The sequence below is a fragment of the Pteropus medius genome, unplaced genomic scaffold (assembly GCF_902729225.1).
Source record: "Pteropus medius unplaced genomic scaffold, Ma_sr-lr_union100, whole genome shotgun sequence".
Classification (NCBI taxonomy): Eukaryota; Metazoa; Chordata; class Mammalia; order Chiroptera; family Pteropodidae; genus Pteropus; species Pteropus medius.
In genome coordinates, this window is record NW_024349224.1 from 1,965,444 (window position 1) to 1,986,611 (window position 21,168).

The following is a 21,168-nucleotide window of genomic DNA, read 5'->3' on the forward strand; positions in this document are numbered from 1 at the left end:
AGCATTTATGCTTTCCAAGGATATAAGGTTTCTGAATTTATCGGTTATCATTTATATGTAGATAGAATTTCATTTCTGTAGGATGACAGTGAAACATTAACTGTATAAAACGCTTTTTGGTAGTGGAAGTTTTTTCACATCTCAGTGATCAGACAAATGAGATCGGGAACGAATCCGATGCTATTTAGAATATCACTGTACTAATCAACCCTGCATCGGGAACTAAACTGCTATTAATAAATTGAAATTATATATCGATATTGGCCATAATTAAACCCATATTGGTTTGGTTGAAATTTTGCAAAAGTCTCTTCTTTTCAGAGTGAGAGAAGCACCTTCTGCACTATGCTCCTTGATTTGGGTAGGAAGCTATAACATAACGAGGTCCAAACTGTTGGTGGGTTGTTTCCTCGTCCTGGGGTCTTTGTCCTCTGTGTTACATAGGGCGTCAGTGTTCTCAGGGTGAGTGCGTGGTCAGGAGCCCAGACTCCGAGACGGCCTGCCTGGTTCGAACCGAGGCCCCGTCACTTACCAGCCCGGTGCAAGTGGCCACCTCTCGCTGCCTCCATCTCATCGTCTGTGACATGACAAGGGAGTCGCGAAGATTATAAATTAATGTATGGGATGCTCAGACAGTGCCAGGAGTGTAAGGGATGCTACGTAGGTACTGGTGCAGCTGCTGCGGCTGCGGCTTCTTCTTTGTCTTGTTATTCTATTATTAATGTCACTTTTATTATGATTAAAGACATCTTCCGAGAGTTGCTAAAAGTGCCTTTGGTGATTTTGTCTAATGGATGACATTGCACATGTGCCTCACAGTTACCCCAGACTAGAAATATAATGAGAAACGCTCCCCAGGCCGCGAAGGGACCATCAAGCCTTTGGGCGGTGGACTCTCTGCTCTCAGTTATTCACTGCCTAAAAGCAGCACCTAAAAAGCTGTGGAAACGAGGTGTGATTTTTTTTTTTTTTAAGTAAATATCAAACACGGTGAATTTATAGAAAAGCCAGCATGGTGTCGTTTGTACGTGTCATGTCGGACTGAAGCTCGAGAAGGAAATGAGCGCGTCCTCGCAGCTTACGTGCCGTGGAAATAAGGAAGGGCGCCGACTCGCTTCGGGAGAAGTGGGGTGCGCGTCAGCCTTTCGCGTGGCCCAGCGTAGCTGAGATAACGGACCGCGGTCCGGGAGGATGCGGTCCGGGAGGATGAGCCCTGTAAACCCACACAGCTGCTGCCCACTGGCGCTCCAGCGACGTGACACAGAACTGCGTTTCGGGGTCGCCCCACCCCCCAGTCCCGTCTCTTCCAGGTCACGGAGCGTCCCCGCTTCCCACCCTCCCCTGCCAGACGCTCGAAGTTGCCTTCCTTGTTACATACTCAGATTTTATCACAAGTTGCCGCAAGGGACCACCATATGAAAAGGACTTCTGCATCTCTAATACCGTTGAGCATCTTTTCATGTGCTTATTGGTAATTTCCGTATCTTCTTTGGAGAAATAAGCTATTCAGACACTGTGGCCCTTTGTAAATCAGGTTGTCTTTTTATTATTGAGTTGTAATTGTTCTTTATATATTCAAGAGACAGGTCCCTTAAAAGGTAAATGGTTTGCAAACATTTTCTCCCATTCCGTGGGCTGTCATTTTGCTTTCTTGATAGTGTCCTTCAAGGTACAAAAGGTTATAATTTTTTCAAAATTCAACTTAACTCATTTTTATTTTTGTCACTTAATGTTTTGATGTCGTAGTTTTGTCTAACTCAGTCACAGATTTACTATTTTCCTCTAGCAGCTTTATAGTTTTAGCTCTTACATTTAACTTTTGGATCTGTTCTGAGTGAATGTTTGTAGATGGGGTGAGGAAGAGGTCCAGATTCATTCTTTCGCATTTTGATGTTCAGTTGTCCCAGCACTATATGTGCGGGGAGTGGGGGGACCTATTCTTTTCCTCATTTGATCATTTTGGCAAAAATCAATTGACCTTCAACGTAAGGGTTTATTTCTGGACATTCACTTCTATTCCACTGATTTCTGTGTCTGTCTCTATGCCAGCACCGCACGGTCTTAATTACTGTAGCTTCTTCCTTTTCAACTGGATAGATGCCTTTTATTACTTTTTCTTGCCTTATTTCTCTGGCTGGAGCCTCCAGTACAGTGTTGAATACAGGGGGCAAGAACAGACGTCATTTCTAAAAGTTCTTTCTGTTACTTGTTTTTAATTTGATTCTAGTGTGGTCGAATGTACTCTGTGTGACTTTAATCCTTTGAAACTCACCGAGCCTCGCTTTCCGGCCCAGCATGTGGAAGGTATTCCGTGTCCATCGAGAAGGATGCGTTTTCTGCTCTTGGTGATGGAGCATCCTCTAAACGCCCGTTAGGTTCTGTTGGTTTACGTCGTTGTACAAATGCGTTTTTGGTAATGTCCTTTTCCTCATTTTTTTTTTTCCCCAGCTGATGAGCTCGTCAGCCCCAAAGACCTCGACCCCGCCCAGCGCTACATCCCTCTGCAGGAGCAGCGGAATGTCAGCATGAGGTTCTCCAACCAGGTAGAGGCCTCTGTTTCTTCACTTAACTCATCCAAGGAGAGGTGGAGCTTCATTCAGAAGAAATTTCATTCTAAATGGGGCTTTTCTTGCTCCTTCTGAGGGCAAGCCTCCTCCCTCTTCTGATGCGTTAAGCTTTTCCTGTTTGTATGCCAACCGTACTTTTAAAAATTTACCTGTGGGACGGCGCTATTTGTAAACGGGGACGTGTGAGTCAGATGTGTCCAACAAAGTGTCTTCCAGGTAAGCACTGGCGTCCTCACGGTGGCTACACTTCAGGCGTTGGGTGTCTTTGAGAAGACGCAGTGTGTGTCGGTGGTGGGGACAGATGAGACTGTATCATTGAAGGGCGTGAGGTCCCCCGTGCTCCGTGTCCCTCCAGCGCTGTGTCTCTGTGACAGGACTGGGTGATGCACAGAGCTGCTCTCAGTATTGGATGGCATGTCGGGCGAAAGAACGTTTTACACTTTTTATATTCAGTCCTACGATTCAGATGACGTCATGTCACAAAATAAGCTGTTTGCAGGATCAGCGAGATTGATGTTGACCTGAGCAAACCCTCAAGCATTAGATGGTACCGGAAATGAGGACCGTTAAAAACGAGTGGACCCACTGGGCTGGTCACACTGTTTCTCTGGTTCTTTTGCTAGTCTTCAGCAAAACATGTCATTACTCAGAGTGTTTTTTATAGATGAAAAGCTGTTTGGGAGACTTTTAAATAAATGTTAAGATTTCCTCAAGAATATAAAATCCCTGTGTTAATACGTGTAGAAACTTCTCACTGGCCTGTTAGCTTCTGTATAAGGTGAGGACTCGGCCTCTCTCCTCATTCCCGCGTGTGTCAGTGCAGTAAGTGTCGTCTGTACATGCTCGAGGCATGCAATTTTGCTTGAAGAAATGGTAAAGTAGGGACTCCGTTTAACTTTACATTACCCAGTGCTGCGACGCTGCCGTTTTAAGGCCATCGTGTGTCATCCGCATAGCATCTCACATGGGTGACCCGCTTTGCTAGTGCGGTGGAGCTCAAAGCCTTTTCTTAGGAAATAAGGTAATAGGTCTCAGATGTGAGATGTGGGGGCAGGAGCCAGAGGGCATCAAAGCACATGGCTCACAAAATCTGCCAGTTTCGTTGTTGACGCAGAAGGACGGCTGTGGGTTATGTGTAACTTTTGACACGGGATACACCTGCGGCTCTTTCTCTGCCACTCAAGAAAGTCATCAGAACTTCACAGAGAATTCACTCCGTGTGTTTCTTTATACTGAAGTCATTTTCTCACGTTGCTACTAACTTACCTGTGGCACGCCTCCCAGGTGGCGCCACGGCCTGGCTAAGACACCTGCTCCAGGTGAGGACACGTGGGTCGCGCCTGTGCACAGTTCTGTGTCATCCCTAGAGGGAGGCGATGGGGAGGACTGGCAGCAGAAGATCGCCGGGCGCTGTCATGCCACGCCACTGGCAGCTCGGTCGTGGTGGGGGCCCCGCCGCTTTCTCAGCAGCCGACACTGTGCTGGCCCGCGTTAATTGCTAGGGCTGAGTGACGTGGCTGATGTAATATGGAGACCAGGCGCAGGCCTCTGCTGGAAATGTGGTCTCAGAGGTCTCGGCCACGATCAGCCGGACCCGACTGCAGTTAACTGGTGCGTGGGGGTTGACCGGAAGCTTTGAACCCTGCCGGATGTTGGAAAAAGCAAATAGAGAGTAGTCAAGTTCAGACAATCCCCTGACTTCGAAGGAGGACGTGTTGGGGTCCTGGGACCACCCGTAGCCTCAGCAACTTACGAGAAGGACTTCCAGGACTGTCACACTTGCCCTTATGGTTCATCACAGTGAAAGGGTAACGGGATAAAATCAGCAACAGCATGCGGGCCAAGTCCGCAGGAGACTGGCCACCAGCTCCCAGGCGTCCTCTCCCAGCGGAGTCACGAGGCACAGCCACCCAGCAGTGCCGTGTGACACACGCAGAGCGCTGCCGGCACTTTGGCACAGGACACTTGCCCCAGCTCGAGTGTCCAGGGCTTTTACTGGGGGTCAGTCCTGTGGGCGTGTGGCCCCTCCTTGCTTCGTGCCCCCATGACTGACCTTGCTTATTCAAGCTCTCGCTGCCCGGGGAAGAAGCAGATGTCCACCACAAATCACACTGTCAGCATCAACCATCTGGATTTACTGCTACAGTGTGGCCCAGGCCCCGGGTGCACGAAACCCCTCCCCATGACAGAGCATTCCCTGAAGCCAGCCAGGGGCCGGTCCCGAACACACGCCTTTCGAGGGAATGTTCCGGGTCTGAACAACCCAGGCCTGCTGAGTCAGCTCAGTGCTTCCCAGGAATGTTGGGGCAGAAAGAAGTTTCCAGAACCCAGAAAGCAGAGCGTGCTGGAACTGAGACGGGCCGACCCCTCTGTAGGTTCAGGGCTCCTGGCACGTTCCAGGCCTGGAATGCGGAGGACCAGACTGACAGCTGTCGCCTGAGCCTCTGGGGGTTTCAGGCTGCAGGCCTCTCGGGGGCTCCGCCAGCACGCGGGGGACCACAGGCTGTCACCGCACAGCCTCGTCGGGTCCTGAAGCCGGTAGCCAGACCAGCTTCCTCCTCTCCCCAGCTCAGAGTCCTCCTGTCGCGATCCGTTGAATTCTTTCCAGGATAAATACTCGTGATAAGAACAGGAGAGAAACCCTGGTCTAGGCCATCTTGGTCGTCCTTTCTTTTATTTTAGAGGATAATTTATCTTCATAAGTTTTTCTATGAGTGAAAATGGGAATTAAGATTTCTTCTGCTCCCTGAGTCACCTTTTTTCTCCAGAGTAATTTTTAAAACAATAATGGCTGTCATTCATTTTTTATGAAAGCTTTATGGAGATGTCATTTACATTTAGTACGATTCACTAATTTAAAGTGTACAATTCGAAGGTTTTTAGTATACTCGCCACCACCGGTTCCAGAACATTTCCATCACACCGGCAAGAAATCCCGAGCCTTCCGACAGCCCCTCTCCACGTCCTTCGACCCCTCCGTCTCCCCCGCCCCGGCCCTGGGCACCTACTTTAGTCTACTCTCTGTCTATGTGGATTTTCCTGTGCTGGATATGTCGTATCAATGGTCGCGTAGAATATGCAGTATTTTCTGCCTGGCTTTTTCCACTCTGCATCCCGTTTTCAAAGGTCACCAGGTCACAGCAGGTGTCAGCACTTCGCTCCTTCCCGTAGCCGCGTGACGTCCCATCGTGTGCGTACATCCGTCTGTCGATGGGCATTTGGCTTGTTTCTGCTTTTTGGTTAATATAAACAATGCTGCTGTGAAATTTTGTGTACACGTTTTTGTGTGACATGTTTATGTATTTTTTGGATATAATGGAATTGCTAAGTTCTATGCTAACCATATGTTTAACACTTTGAGGGACTGCCAGGCTGTTTTCCAAAAGGATTTTGTATATTCTAGATATAAATCTCTTGTGTGATTTGCAAATATTTTCTTCCGGTCAGTAGATATTATTGCAATTTCTTGATGGTATCATTTGAAACACAGAAGTTTTCCATTTTGATGAAGTCTAACTTATTTTCTTGGCTTGTCCTTTTGGTGTCATATCTGAGAAACCATTGCTTAATGCAGAGGCGCGAAGATTTATACTTGTGTTTTCTTCTAAGAATGTCATAGGTTTAGCTCATACATTTATGTCTCTGATCCATTTTGAGTTAATTTTATATACGGTGTGAGGTAGGCATCCAGCTTCATCCAGTTGTCACAGCACCATTTGTTGAATCTCCAGAGTGATTGTTTTCATTTTTATTGTTGTAAATATACGGTACGTAACATTTACCGTCGTAACCATTCGTCCGAGTACAAGTCAGTGGCATTAGACACGCTGACAATGGCTGTAAAGGACCACAGCTGTCTGTACCCCGACCTTCCATCTTCCCCAGGAAACCCCTCTGCCTTCTCTCGTCCCCCGCCCCGGGACCTCGCCTCTGCTCCACTTCCCGTCCCCATGGATCTCCCTCTGCTAGGTACCTCCACAGGCGGAATCACACACCATGTTTGCCTTTCTGGGACTGCCTTATTTACTTGGCATCATGCCCAACGCACTTTCTCTTGTTTTGTTGCCGTGGTGTTTCTCTTCTTCCTGCTGGTTATCTTGTCACGTATCTGGAGATTGTCATTTACCCCATCATAGTGGGAGAGGTGGTCTGATGGTTCTCGGTGGACTAAGCAGTCTCTTCCCGCCACCTCCTCAACGAGAGGCGAAGAAAATGGGCCCGGGAGGTCGTCTCAACCATCACCACTTTCCCTAATGCCAGAATGTGAAGGGCTTTGCCTAAGGACACCGTTACCTATGCCGGAAGTGTCAAGTCACCTCAGCCAGTTTGTTCAGTGTATTAAGGGAAAAACTCTGATTTCTTGCTGACTGTGGGTCCTTGTGTGGGGCCTGGGGCTGGCTGGCTACTGTGGCTTTCACCAGTTCTGCGTCACGCCCCGCTTTTCCCGTCCGCCCTCCACTGCACCCGTAGACCAGGTGAGCCCCTGGGGGTTGGGCAGGTCCGCCCCCTCACCTGCGATCGTCTGAGTGGGTTAGGCTGGGTTCTGTAGGCTGCTTCTGCTTTCTGCATTAAGGCACTTCTGTTTGCTGTCTGAATGCCGAAACATCTTACTCGATGGCCCTTTTCTGTTCGTCACTATGGCTTTCGACTTACTTATTTTTAACGTCGATACGGTCATTTCTGTGGGCTTGGAAGAGACACGAGGCTTGCCCGGCCTCAGCCCCGTCCCGAGTCGTCCCTCGTCTCTGCGGTTGGGTGTCTTTCGCTCCAGCTACAGTCTGTGCTGCTTTAGATCCAGGCGATGAACTTGCACTGGGACTTGGGCAGACTAGATGTTCCCTGAGTAGCACACGGCGTGGAGCAATGTATAAACGTGTGTAACGTCTGTCATGTTACAGGGTCTCTGTCATTACTGCGAGGGGACCAAGTCCACAAGTCTGACAATTAGCAGTTTGATTAGGATTTCCTTCTTCCTCGTCCCAAACGGGGCAAAACGAAACAAAAGCCGCTTTCAGGAGGCCGCGAGCTTCTTTGAGCGTTTATTCCCCCTTCCTTCCACCCCGACCTGTTCCTGTTCGGGGGCCATCGTCTTCTCTTGCTGAGGTAGTTCTGGCGCCGGCCGCCCCGATCCTGTGAATGAGACTCGCTCTGTTCTCCCGGCCGCGCCTCTGCCATGTTCATGTGCGACAATGGCTTCTGCCTTCTCTGCTCACCCGTATTCGGAGGAGGCCTCTTTGCTGCAGAAACAGAGCGGCTGACGGTGTGGAGTCACTGACTCAGTGTGTCCCACACGGCAGCTGTCCCCTGGCGGGAAGCCAACCCTGCCGGGGACGTCCATTTGTAGCAACTGGGGGGGCGGGCTTCTGGAATTCTAAAGCAAGTGGACTTTACTTTGAAATGTGAGCTGTGTCCATATTAATCAAATATAGAAGATTCCTGGTCAAATGGGAGCCACACTTACCCTTTTTAAAAGTTTGCAGGACGCCGTCTGAATCTGACGTATGTAACGGGCACTAGCAGAAGACCAGCCGGGAATCGGGTTTCTTTTCTTCATTTTAAAACCATTTTGAGAAAAATTAATCTCGTTCCTTGAAATGGATGTTGAATGCAATGTAACTTTTACATTAAAAAAATCATTCTAATATCAAAGGAAGAGTCATGAGAAAACCCAGTCTGATAGGGAAGTGTTCTTTCGCGTTCAGTAATAGAATCGAGAGAGCTTTCGATCACTGGGCATCCGCCTGTCTGTCGGAAGAGTTAGGAGCACGGCCCCTGGGGCGCCTGCCTGGGGCTCCACCCAGGCCTGGGCCAGTCGACCAGCTCTGTGTCTCTTAGTTTCCTCGCGTGCCCGATCAGAGCATACCTCAAAAAGCCGTCAGCAGTAAGAGTTCGCACAGCTACAGAGCTTAGAACAGCTTCTGCTGTGTCGTTAAGCCCTGGACAGACATGAGCTAGTATTATCATTTATATTTTGATCATTCCAGTGCAGACATGGTAGTTCATTGGGGTGCCCAGTCGTTAACGAACAGGAAGGTACCAGGCTGTGTGGCTAGTGGGCATGGCTCATCGGGGAAATGCAAATCTCGAGAGACAGTTCTGGAAGGCCAGGCCGGAAGCTTTGTACAGGAAGGGGAGGACGGGCCCGTCCCAAGTGTGGTTCCCCAGTGCACAAAATCATTGTTCTGGGCGTGAGTTGTAAATCTGTGAGCATTCCTGTTGCCGGCGTCCGTGGCCGAGGCTGTCGGTCACCTCTGAGTGGTTCCGGTGGACAGCGCGTAGAGGCCAGACCATGGGCAGTTAGAGCGATGAGATGCGGGGAGACATCTGGGCCCAGAGTGGCTCGTCACGACCCCCGGCGGCCGGGCCGCAGGCCTCTCCCAGGCGCGTCGGCTCCTCACGCTGCGCGCCCGCAGGCCGGGCTGGCCCCTGCTGCCCTTTCAAATCCGCTCACTTTCTAAAGGTTTATGAATCTTAGGTGATTTAAGAAGTTTTCGCACGAGGCTCAGTTTCATTTGGTTCGCTTCATTCTAATGCTCTCAAATAGTTTTTAACCAATTTGAGACAATTTCTACTTAAAGGATTAAAAAAAAATAACTTCGCTTTATTAGCTTGGCAAAGAAAGAAAGCGTTTACATGGGACCAGAAAGCCAAATTTATGTGCAAGCATAGGAGTGAGTTTGAGTCCTGAACAGACGTGCTTCTGGTTATCATAATAAAACAGAATAAAACAGGCCAGGCTTCAACGATGCTGCAGAAAGCCTGGCCGTCAGGTGCCACAGCTTCCAGCAGTCACGTGTCAGAGCTCCCTGGAGGTTCTCTTCAGTTCAAACTATTCAGGTTTTAAGGGAACAGAGAGCCTCCTGTCAGATACTATTTATACCAGAGCCAATGAAAATTAAATGCCCGGATCAAAAATATTCAGAACCGAGAACAGTTAAATTAGAAAACAGAAATGAGCTTAAACGCATTTAATAGCAGCATTCTAATTAACCCACTGAACTTATCAGAATGAAAAGTTCCAAAAATAAGCATGCGAGGTAATGAAATATTTCATCTACGAGATCAAAACTTCTTATAGTCCTGGCCGAAACGTAAAAGAGGACACGTGGGCTCCGGGGAGGAGGCGGGCTCTGTGGTTCAGAACAGAGATGCGCAGGGGACGCCGTGACCCAGGCCTGTTCTGATAACTCTCCACGGGCCCCAGTCCCTGCCCTCGCCCGGTCTGGCTCCCTGAGCCCTCGCGTTCTCGGCATCGGACTCCGAGAACAAAACCTGGTTATTCATCGAGATAAATAAATCTATGGGCTGCCCTGGGACTTCCTGCTTCCTCCTCTTGTCTGACTTTGAAACTGTCAACAGTTTTTAAAGATCTGTTGATCTTTGAAGAAAAACCTACCCTTTGGCCCTATTCTAACCCCCTCGTACATCAGGACCCACATGCCAAGGGGGTGCCGCCTTCCAACCCAGAGGACTCCTCGCTTCCCCGAAGTCCTTGGGGAGTGCTGGGTATTTTTGCCATTGTACCGGTGAATAAAATATGAGCAGCATTTTATGTTTATGGCGGAATTATCACGATGGAGCAGGTCACATGTGCTGCATCACCCCGGAGAGGATTCCGTTTCACATTTACTGTTTCGGCGACACCCGAGCTTTGACCGAGAAGTGCGTTTCACATGCCAGTTAAAATGGATCGATCCACTTCGACACGTTTTACTGTAATTTCTATTCTAGATGTAATATAAATGTAATATTGGCTTTGGAGAAAAAGCCAATATGGAAGGGATGCTTCTTCCTCATCAGAGCTTATTTTCCGAGCTGCAACGTTTCTAGATTTAGGATGAAAGTCAATCCTGATTTACTAATTCATGTACATAGTCAAGCCAAGAACATATATACTTGTTGGTTTCTCACTTTTCCAATTGATGAAGAAAAGCAGATTTTGTGCTGTGTTTTCTGAAATACAGCTGCATAAAATTTTGTATGATTTATTATCCTGAAGGTGAAAGAATACTACATATATGTAATAAATTTTTATTTTTAAGAAGGGGATATAGTGTGGTGGCTTCGCATCATGCAGGGTAGCCGAAAAACCAGCCTCGTGAACGTATTAACTGTGTGACCTTGGACAGCTTAAGTAATTTCTCTAAGCCTCACTCTCTTCATCTATCCAATAGGGATAATAATTCCTAACTCCCGATGGCCGTATACGATTAAAGCTCCAACAAAATGTCTGACACATTATGAGAGCTATGTAAACGTTATAGCTATTTTTATGTTATTCCGATTAATTTATTTATAAATAATATCACTTTCTCATTAAGGAGAATGAGTAAAATTCTGGAAAGTCTGGAGGAAAGCATTATATTTTTAACATCTTGGTTACTACTGTGCATAAGCTTCCTTATTCTATGGTTACAGCCATGTTGGAAATTCATTAACACTTATTATGCAATCATAGTTATTTTTTGTATTCTATAAAATATTATTTTAAATGTCTAATGTTTTTTTTTTATTTGGCTCTGTCAGGATTTCCTTTACCATATACGTTTTACTGTAATTTCTATTCTAGAAGTTTATCCTAATAAGAGCCCATTAAAATTTGATGTTTACTGCAGCATTATAGCATTTTCAGGGCCGTCACTGTCACTAAATTGCTTTTCATTAAAAGGTCTTGTACCCAAAGCTCTTCTGTTGCTAAATGTAATATTTTGTATTCCATAGTGTTCATTAGTTTTGAAAATAAGGCAATAGTTTATAAGGGAAACAATTCAACTTTACACTTACCTAAAAATCATAAAAATGAAAATCACTTTGTAAAAACTTTCCTAAGACATACGGGTCCAAACATACTGTTCCAGACCATAGCCTAGCTTTGTTTAATTTTTTTAAATCAAATACGTCTGTGTAAGCCATAAAGCTCCCCATAGCTCTGTGACAGACAAGAGCTGATTTCTTCTTGTTTCACTGATAAAATTCAAAACCATTTGCCAGGCCCTTAACGTTTATTGTCTGTACCTTACATGCGTGGTGACAATTACGAGACTATTAAGATCTTCGAGAGCCTCTGTTTAACTCCCACTTTTTATAGATTCAAAGAAGAGTGACACATGCAAGGCCACACAGGTACAGACCCACGGCTGGAGCCCAGGTGTCCTGGGCGTGGCCTGGTGAGCCCCGCCCACCCTGGCATGCACGGCGGCGTACAAGCGGGTACTTCCTGGATGGCATCAAAGAAAAACCTATTTGGTGACACTTATTAAAGATGAGCAGGCAGGGCTTATTCAGGGCCTGTGCAGTGGGGTTTCACAGTCGGCCTGGGCGAGTGGGAACTCACAGCCGGGGGGTGGGGGGCTCCGTGGAGGGACCGTTACTGAGAGGAAACATCACATCGCGGGGAAGGGGATTCTGCCTAAACTGACCTAACGGGATTCTCTGCCAAAGGCAGGCCAGATGAGCAGACTCCTCCTGGGGGTGCTGGGTGGCGAGGGGCCTGATCAGGCGTCAAGGGTGGGCCTTCTGGCCAAACTGAGTTAGCAAGATTCTTGCTAAAACTGGATTTTATGAGGAAGCGCACACACGAACCTAGGAGAAGGTGCAGGAGCCTGACTGAAGTTTGGTCAAGCAAAGAATCATTGTGGACGGGGCTTGTGGTATTGGTGCCATTGTCCTGTGTTCCCGTCGCCCCTTATTTATTTCTAAGCTAGATTATCCGTAAACGGCTTTTCTTATATTATTGCATCTCCTACCTCAACAGCTAGCATAGTGCTTCTACAGAGAGAGGCCAACAAACGTTTATCCATCGATCACTTACTACCAGGAGGATGTGAAATGACTACGTAGTTTCTGGCAGTTCTTTCTTCTGCATTGGAAAATGTATTATTCGTTTTTGTTTTGTGAGTACTCAGAGAGTTTGCCCTTATTTCTTTTTATTAAGTCTATTGAGGTAACATTGGTTAATACAAAGAGTTCGCCCTTATCGATGATCATTGTATATTAAGATACTTCTCGTATAAACTTTTATAGAGTTGGGCTGTTTTGCAAAAGATAAGATTTAAATTTGTGAAAGATTGGGAAGATGTAAAGGAAGCATTATTCTTGTTAAGTAAGGAGCTGTTTGAACATATTTTTAAGGTTATATTCAGCTTAGAAAAAATTAAATTTCAGGTATTCAATCTGTTAAATTCCTTTTATCTCTTTGTCTCTGATTAAGACCATCCCCACACACACGTAAGCCACTGTTTTAATTTGGACAGATTCTTTTTTAAAAAATTTAGAATATAGTTCCATTTAAAAAATGAGCCTCGTATGGATAGTTTTGATTTGGTATAGAGACAAATTAATTGTCTGTCAGCTTTCTCAGGTTACGTTGTCCTGTTACATCTCAAACTTCTTAAGAATGATATTGAATTAGAAATGTCAGAATACAATGCCTAAAAAATATATCTTTTGAAAATCACTTTCAGAAGCTAGTAGGCCATATTTATATAATGCATATAATTTTTATACAATTTTATAATTTTTATAAATTTTATGAATTCTCATGTGAAAACCTTCACATTTTCTTATTCTCCTTATTTATCTTTGCGAGCTGCTTCTTATTTCCCCAGTGTTATTTAAAACATCTTCCATCGTAAGAAAGCCAAGTGGCTTATGAAAGTGAGTTGAAACACTGTGGCCTGGGCAGCTAACTGGACACTGGTGGTGACTCTTTTAATCATATCGTTCATTGGAGACTGAAGAGACTAAGCACGTGTGTCAAATGAGTTAAATGTGGCAATGAAGAATGACTAATCCCGTGGAGGGGAGCGCGAGCCCCTCCCTGCACAGTTAAAAGTGGGGAGAGAGTTGTAACTTCTCTTCTCCGAAGGGTCTGTAAAACTAATGATTAAAACCAGACTCAGGGAATCTGGTGCCTGCGAGGCCCCTGCCTGATCACGGACGGGCCTCTGCGTCCCAGAGGCCAGGGAAAGCCCCACCCAGCTGTTTCCTTCCACCCCGGTCTCCCCACGGCCTCCTGCAACCTTTGTGGGGACCCCCCCACATACTCCCATCCATCGCCAAAGTTTTCAGCTCAAACCTGACGTAGCCGCACAGGCAGCCAGAGGGCGAAGCCAAACCCGGCCCCTTGCTGCGCCCGCTCCCTCTGCCCCAGGTCCCAGCTCGCCCCTGCCTGGGGTGGCCGGTCCCGCGGTGATTCACGACCTGCTCACCTGCTCTTTCCCTGGTAGTGGTTGAAGCCAGGCTCCGTGTCCAGGTGGCCCTTCTCCACGTGGCCCATGTGGCCCTTTAGCGTTGTCTCCAGAAGTCGGCAAGGTGTGAGCACTGCGTTCCTTTAAGATAACAATACAGGAACATCCAGCTACAGCACGTGCTTAGAAAGGAGTGAAAACGGGTGTAGCAAATCGTTTCATTGTGACAAAGTGACGATCAGCAGCCTCTTCCCTGATAATTGCGTAGTTGAAAGGACTACTGTCAAAGACCTGTGCGTCTGAGGTCTGGGAACAGTTTTTAAAATTCACTTGTTTTCCTCTTAAGCAGAAAGCTTACATAACCCCTAATGCGCTGGATAAACACAGGGCCTCGAGAGGCCCATTTTCTCCCTGGCCGGCTCTTACCTCAGCCGAGTGTAGCTTTTAACCGCGTGCGATTCACTCTTCAGGTGTAACTACTCACCTTCCTCTGCTTCCTATTCATTTTCTCTCTGTCGCTGCTTTGACCTGGCTGGAAACGTCAGGACGAGGTGGCATGTGCTTCGGTCAGGACGGGCCGTGTTCTGCCTGCCCCGCCTGTGTTACTTGGCTCCTGCAGGACAAGTTGGAACTGAGACGCGTCAAGCATCGGCCTGGTTTCTTCAGCTAATGAGGTTTTGCTGAAAAATGAATGTAATGAAAAATGCCAAATATTGGCCGGGTCTACTGATGAAGCCTAATGAGCCTGAATGAGCACCCGTGAGGCCCCCGAGCGGGGACTAGAATGTTCCCACACACTGCCCTGAGGCCGCCCGGCTCGGGGGAGGCGGGCCGTCCACTGTCGGCTTCTGTTCCCTTCTCTCCTGTCCCTCCTCCCTGGTCCTTCTCCCACTAAAAGGCCTTTTGCAGCTGGCCAGGGTGCATCATTTTATGCAGCGTCCGGCATAGTAAAATCAAAGATACTTAGAGCAGGGCTTGACACAGGGCTTGCAAAAATAAGAACTGTGAGTTTTATATGCTGTAGACGTTATTTAAGAGGAGAGGTAATTTTTAAATTTAATTGCCAAGAACTTAAGGATTGCGTTCTTTCAAAAAGCATGTAAGAGAACAGCTCTTTCGTAGACAGCACTTGGAGTTGAGTTTCCTCGAAACCTTAACTCAGATGGACACGGAGTAGACTTTGGGGGGAACACGAAGGCCGTTGCTCCCTACTCCGCTCCCCACGATTGTACCGTGTTCCCATAATCGTGTGATCGTTAGTTTCACGCGTCACCTTGACTGGGACGTGGGGTGCCCAAGTATTTGGTCTAACGTTTTCCCGGACGAGGGCGAGGGTGTTTTCGGATGGGTGGCGGGTGCTTCCGCAACGGGAGTGGACTTCGTCCTCGCCGAAGCATGCCCAAAGCCCTTCCCGAGAGATGGCGTGAGTATTCCAGGCGACTCGTACAGACACTCTGCTCTTGCCTGTGGGGACAGGAGATTCCGGGGCGCCCCGGCGTTCGGCGGAGTTCATGAGGAGACTGGCTCGAAAGAGCGAGTCAAGAACCGGGTAGACGGAAGGAACAGAAAAAGCAGCCCCGGGGTAGGAGGACAGTGGACGGGACTTGGGACGGACATGGGCAGTGGGCGATTCAGAGCGCAGTGCTGCACCGGCCTGGGTCCGCACACTCGCTGTCCTGCTTGCTGGCTCTGTGACCTTGGATGAGTGAGTTAGGCTGCCCCTGCCTCGTTTTGTTTTCTGCGAAATGGGGTTAATGTTCTGTTGAAGCGCTGAGCACGGCGTCGATGGTTATATGAAGTCGCTGCTGCGGTTACTTCTGAAACCTGAACATCGCCATGGAAGGGAAAGAAGATTCGGCACACTCTGTGAGGTGAGGGTTAACAGGAGCTTGGTGACGACGTGGATACGGAGCGTAAGAGAGAGAGACTCAGATTATTCCGAGGTCCTGAGCTGGAGCGAGCAGCCGGCTTGGGGTAGGGGTGGAGTTGCCGAGGAGTCGAGTTTTAGAACTGTTAACTTTGGAAATAACCAAGAGAAAAGTCCAGAAAGCAGTCAGAACTCAAGAGAAAGTTTAAGACGAAATGTAAATACGGGCTCATCGGCCTAGAGGGGACGACCGACTCCAGCCGAGCGCGTGAGTTTGGTGAGAAGCCCAGATTTGGGGGGCGGGGGATGAAGGGAAGAGCCGGGACTCAGCGCGAGGATCTCCGTCTCCAAAGGCAGAGCAGGTCGGATGCGGGGGGCGGAGGTACAGAGACGAGGAGCAGGGGCAGGTGGCTGTAGGTCCCGTGCGTGTCCGGGAAAGTAGAGCCGGCAAAATCGGCACGGTGGCAAGTCCCCTGAGGGTTTCTTGTAAACGATGCTGGGAATTCTTTGGAGAGGAACCATCCCCGATGGGAGAACAGACGGTTCTAGCGTCTGAACGATGGCAGCCCGTAGGACCCAGGGTGACGTGAGCATCCTGCAGCTTCCGCAAGGAACTGGGGGCAGCTTTCCTAGGACGGGTCTGAAACCGGAGCGAGTATTACTGCCCTTTATTGTTATTTTGCATCAAATAAATACTGTGCCTCGCAGTTTCTTTTCTCTTTTTGATGAATGCTAGATTTCATCCGAGAAAAACAAAGGCTTAGTGTTTTCATTTGTCATCAGAGGTCTTGACGAGACTCTGAATAATTAATTTTTTTCATCCTTTTGAGTAGCATTAATTTTTAAGGTCTTTATCAAATAAAATCGAATTTATAGCCTTTTTAATGTATATTTATTTTTGTTGGGCTGTTACATTATATTTTCTCTATTAAGTTAAATCATGGAAGTCTGCCCGAAATGGCATTTTCATGATGATTCTGGGAACCATGTCTTTGACTGTGTGATATTTACTGCTGATATATGTATTCTGATATTTCTTGCCTTCCTTCGTACATAAATTCCAGTGGCATATTGAATACCAAGAGAGGAACTGACTGATGGTAAATCAAACGTTTTTTTAGTATAATTTTGGAAATGTCGGCGTCATTACTATAAAAAATTATAGTCGATCAATATTTTCAGAGCTTCCTAATACTATAATTTATCGGTGCTTCTCATGGTCTCTGTCAATTATATCCGGCTTAAACGTGGGCTCGTTTTAACAATGGATAGCATGTGCTATAGTGAATCTTTTCCACACAAAAAAGAGTAGCAGATATTCAGCGCTATCTTTGATTAGAACTGAACACCGTGCTAATCACCTAATCAACTGGGTGGTCCCTTCTCCACCATAGGGACCACGTGTTAGAAAAAAGCTATTTTGATGTATAAAGTGCCAAAGGGAAATGGGCCAGCAACAGAGGGATTAGCCTTATATGTGATTAAGATGTCAAATGAACAATTTTACCCTCAATCTTTTTCTTTTTTTTTTTTTTACCGAGATTACAGAAATTGGGTTTTTATTTTTAGTTCCTCCTCTTCCCTTCAGAGCTAAATGATGGAAAATGACTCTCAGCCCTCAGACTACTCATATGCATCACTCAAAGTAGCCCTGACAGGCCGGCCCCTCCAGGACTGCCGAGATTTATGGCTCTCCGTTCCTTGGTGCTCCATTACTTGTCTACACCGTCAAATTGATTAGCAGGCAGTGGAGAGCAAGCAAAGATTGGTGGCCACTTACGGCCGGCGCGTGTCCGTCATGTTAATGAACTGCTCGGAGATGGTTCATGCTGTGCTTGACTCTGACCGCAGCCGATGATGACCGCGTCTTTTCAAATGTTTTCCCTCTCCGTCGTTCTGTGTTACAGGGCCCGCTGGAGAACGATTTGGTGGTTCACGTGGCACTCGTGGCGGAAAGCCAACGGTATGAAATCCGGGTGCGCGGTGTGTTCCTGGGGGCGGGAGGGGGCTCAGTGCTTTCTGCTATAATGCTGAGTGTGGTAGTAGAGGCTAATCCCATAGGCCCCTTGACGGAGGTCTAAGGATGTCATCAGTGTCCTTGAAGTGCCAGAGCAACATTCTGTCCATGTTTGACCATCATGTTGTTGCGGTCCGCATGAATATCAAAGACTGACCAGTGCCAGTGCCTCCTGGGGTGTAGTTTTGAGAAATTAGCGCAAGCCGGTGGCGGGGATGCCCCGAATCAGGGCTCGCCCTCTCGGCCGGTGCCCAGAGCTCCCGTCTGATGTTTTATGAGGGACGCAAGAGAGCCTCTGGACCCCAGAGCCGATGGCACGTTGCTGACATTAACCGATTTCAAGTGCGCCCCGAGGTAGCGCGGTCTCTCCCTCCTCCGTTACCGTTTTCCAGACTGTTAACTGCACTGTCTCAGAACATCTCTCTCTTCCTCCCCCATGTTCTTTATTCAGGCTTCAAGTTTTTCTCAACACATACGGTATTCAGACTCAGACGCCTCAGCAGGCAGAACCCATTCAGATATGGGCACAGCAGGAGCTTGTGAAAGTGAGTGAGTTTCGTTTCTGGCCGCTGTGTGGAGGGGCCGGAGCGCGCGATTCCACTTAGCTAATGGTCAAGAGTCACGGTCCAGTCGCGAGATAGGGCCGTTAATCCAGAAGTCTTTCCCATTAAGTCGAGAAAGCCACTTTATCAGACGTGGCTTTCTGTGTGCGTGTACGGTATATCCACACGCTGTTGATTTCTGCTCTTTGCTAAAGTCTGTTACTCACCTCGACCGAGCCCTTAAATGACAAATGAGTCGTGTGAAATTAGCCTTTGCATTTGACTTGATTATTTTCCATCTCATTACCAGTTAAAGAGACCTTCTCATCTAAATGTTTATCGATAATAACTACCTTTCTTTTCCTGTCGCCTTTCTATTTGGAATCTGAAGTGATTCCCACCTCTTTGGTTTACGGTACCTCCAAAGTAATTATAAAGCAGCATCTGAGTTTCTCTTCGCACTTACACACCTGTTCGGATAGGATGAACAGGTGACCGTCGAGGTGGTTTGCAGACGCCGGCGTGCGTGCATTGGGACTGCCAGCGACAGGAACTTGTTGATTTCCACTCACCGTTTACGAACCGCCATTCTTACTTGCTCATTGTTGAGTACGCAAACTCTGCAGCATGCGACGGAAGTGTTCGGCATAGTCCCTCACGTGACCGAGATTAGTCAGGGAGGTCGATAGAAGTGGTCGATGCCACGATGAAGACTAAGAGCTTAGAGAAGTGGGGTGCACGCTGCACGAGCAGACGCGGGGCCTCAGAGCTGCTGCTGATCACACTGGGCCTGGCCTGCCGGCGGCCCGGCTGGGACCCGGGTCGGGTCCCCCAGAGGACCAGTCCTGCGACAGTGCTAGACCTCTCACAGGTGCGGAGCTCGTCCTGTCCCGGCTAAAGGGACGAGGCTGGCAACACAGGGATCCCTAGAGCAGGACACACTTTAAAATGACACCGAGCTATAAGTGACAGAAAGGTTTTTACGGTGGAAGAGGGTGACTGAGACCAAGTGGGAAGTGAGGGTGCCCGGGCCAGGAGAGGAGGCGCAGGAGGGGGAGACAAGCTCAGGCCCTAGCGCTGTGCACTCATCATCCACGTCGCCCACTTAATGGCCTTGGACGCTGTGCCATGGCCCCGAGCACTGGAGGAAATCGAGTCATACGTAAAGGACATCTACCCAGATCTGAACATTTCACGTTGCGCGTGGCTGATTAATGGCATAGTCACTGTCTGAAAGAAGAAATCTGGAGTATTTGGATGCGCGCTGAGGGAGGGGGCCACCCAGTGTGAGCACTGTAGTTTCAGTGATGCTCAGAGAGGACTTTTTCCGGCCGGTCGACTTTGTTTAAAACCAGCGCTGTTCCAGAATCCATATTCACAGCACCCGTGGCTCGGGAGGACATCCAGTTTCTCCCTGTTTCACGCATCAGGTAGCTCCTGAGCACAAGCTGAATCCCATCACAGTGCCAGCTCGGGGGTGTCATCTAAGGACACGACCGTGCAGACGACAGCCACGGAGCTGACTCTGGCATGGGTGCATGCACCGTGACGGGGTAGACCGAGGGCTCTGGGGATGACGTTAGTTTTGCATAGGACGAGGTCGATATTTGAAATCAGTTCAGATTATAATCAGTAGATCGTATAGAGACCGTTGGTTTGCTTTTTCCATTTAGGAAAGTTTAGGTTAGATTTCTGCCTGTTATCAAATATAAAAATCAATTCCAGACAGATTAAAGGTTTAAATATTTTTTTTTTTGAAACATGATTTAGGTATAAAATCACTAGAAGAAAAAATAGGAAAATGGTTTACAACTGTTGGAAAGGGAAATCCATCTTTTGAATAATACCAGTGCCAAAAAGCCATTAAAGAGATGATTCACAAAGTTGACTAAATATAGCTGAAGATGGCATAAACAACCCGACACATCAGAAAAATGTTCAGAGTGAAGTACCACGTGCTGAAGACGGGCAAACTGGGTAAAATATCAGACACAATGGGTGATAGTCTTAACATACCAAAATCTCTTAGAAACCAAAAAGAGTATCCATTACACAATAGAAAACAGAACAGATGGAAAAAAAAACGTATAGAACATACACATAGCCATTAAACATAGGGGACAATGATCGACTACAAAATATTTGAATACGAGAGTATTCAAATCTCATTTTGTCACCCAAGAGAGTGACGGAAGTGGCCCGCGTGCTGGTGGCGCTAATGTATACCGGCCCATTGATTCTGGAGGATGACCAGCGTGGAGTTATGATTCAAAGAGGACGAATCTTCTCTCTGATCCAGCGAGTCTAGAAAATTATCCTGCAGAAATAATAGTACAGCATCCAAAGACGGTTATTAAAGTAGTTTTGAAATAACAAAAAATGGGGTGCTGCCTTCATCAGGGGTGAGTGTCAGACTTCACTGGGGATAAGACGTCGAGTAGGGCATGGAGACTTCCTGACCAGATGAAGCGCTCAGCTCTGGCACCGAGTCGACCCCAGCTCATCTGCTTTTCCGGCACAGAGATTCTTAAAGTTCCTGCCCCTCTCTGGCACCCTCCCCTTTTTCTAATGCTTTCAGTCTTTATACGTCTTCAGTCATTTCAAAGTTCAAGTGTAGGTGAATGCATAGGCTCAGTTTATCATCTTGAAATTGGAACGCCACGATACTAAGTTTTAAAAGATGGGACGCCAAACAGATTACGTAGTGTACGAACCCACTCATGTAAACGTACACACATATCGATGTATATGTGTGATGTGAGTATGTGTTTATCTGTGTACTTAAAAAATCTGTAACCATCTCTTACGCTTCTGGTGTTTCTTAGGGATCACGCAATGAATTACACCTCTTTTAACACACACCAAAGCTGCCTAAGGGCCGGGGACAGTTAACGGGACAGTTCACTCGTAGCATGTGGCTAAAATTTTTCATAAAATCCATGCAATCAGACAAATCAGTAAGGACAAGTTTCCATTTTGGTGGGAA

The 21,168-nt window shown here is 47.5% G+C and overlaps 1 protein-coding gene across 2 annotated transcripts in view; it reads left to right on the top strand.

Moving 5' to 3' along the window:
* The window catches only part of PHKB (phosphorylase kinase regulatory subunit beta), a 112,025-nt gene that overhangs the window by 61,350 nt on the left and 29,507 nt on the right, over positions 1-21,168 (top strand). For both annotated transcript variants that reach the window (XM_039880800.1, XM_039880801.1), the window contains 3 exons: positions 2,449-2,543; positions 17,531-17,586; positions 18,092-18,185. In XM_039880800.1, the coding sequence (XP_039736734.1) occupies positions 2,449-2,543; positions 17,531-17,586; positions 18,092-18,185 (245 nt within the window). The remainder of the gene's footprint in view (positions 1-2,448; positions 2,544-17,530; positions 17,587-18,091; positions 18,186-21,168) is intronic.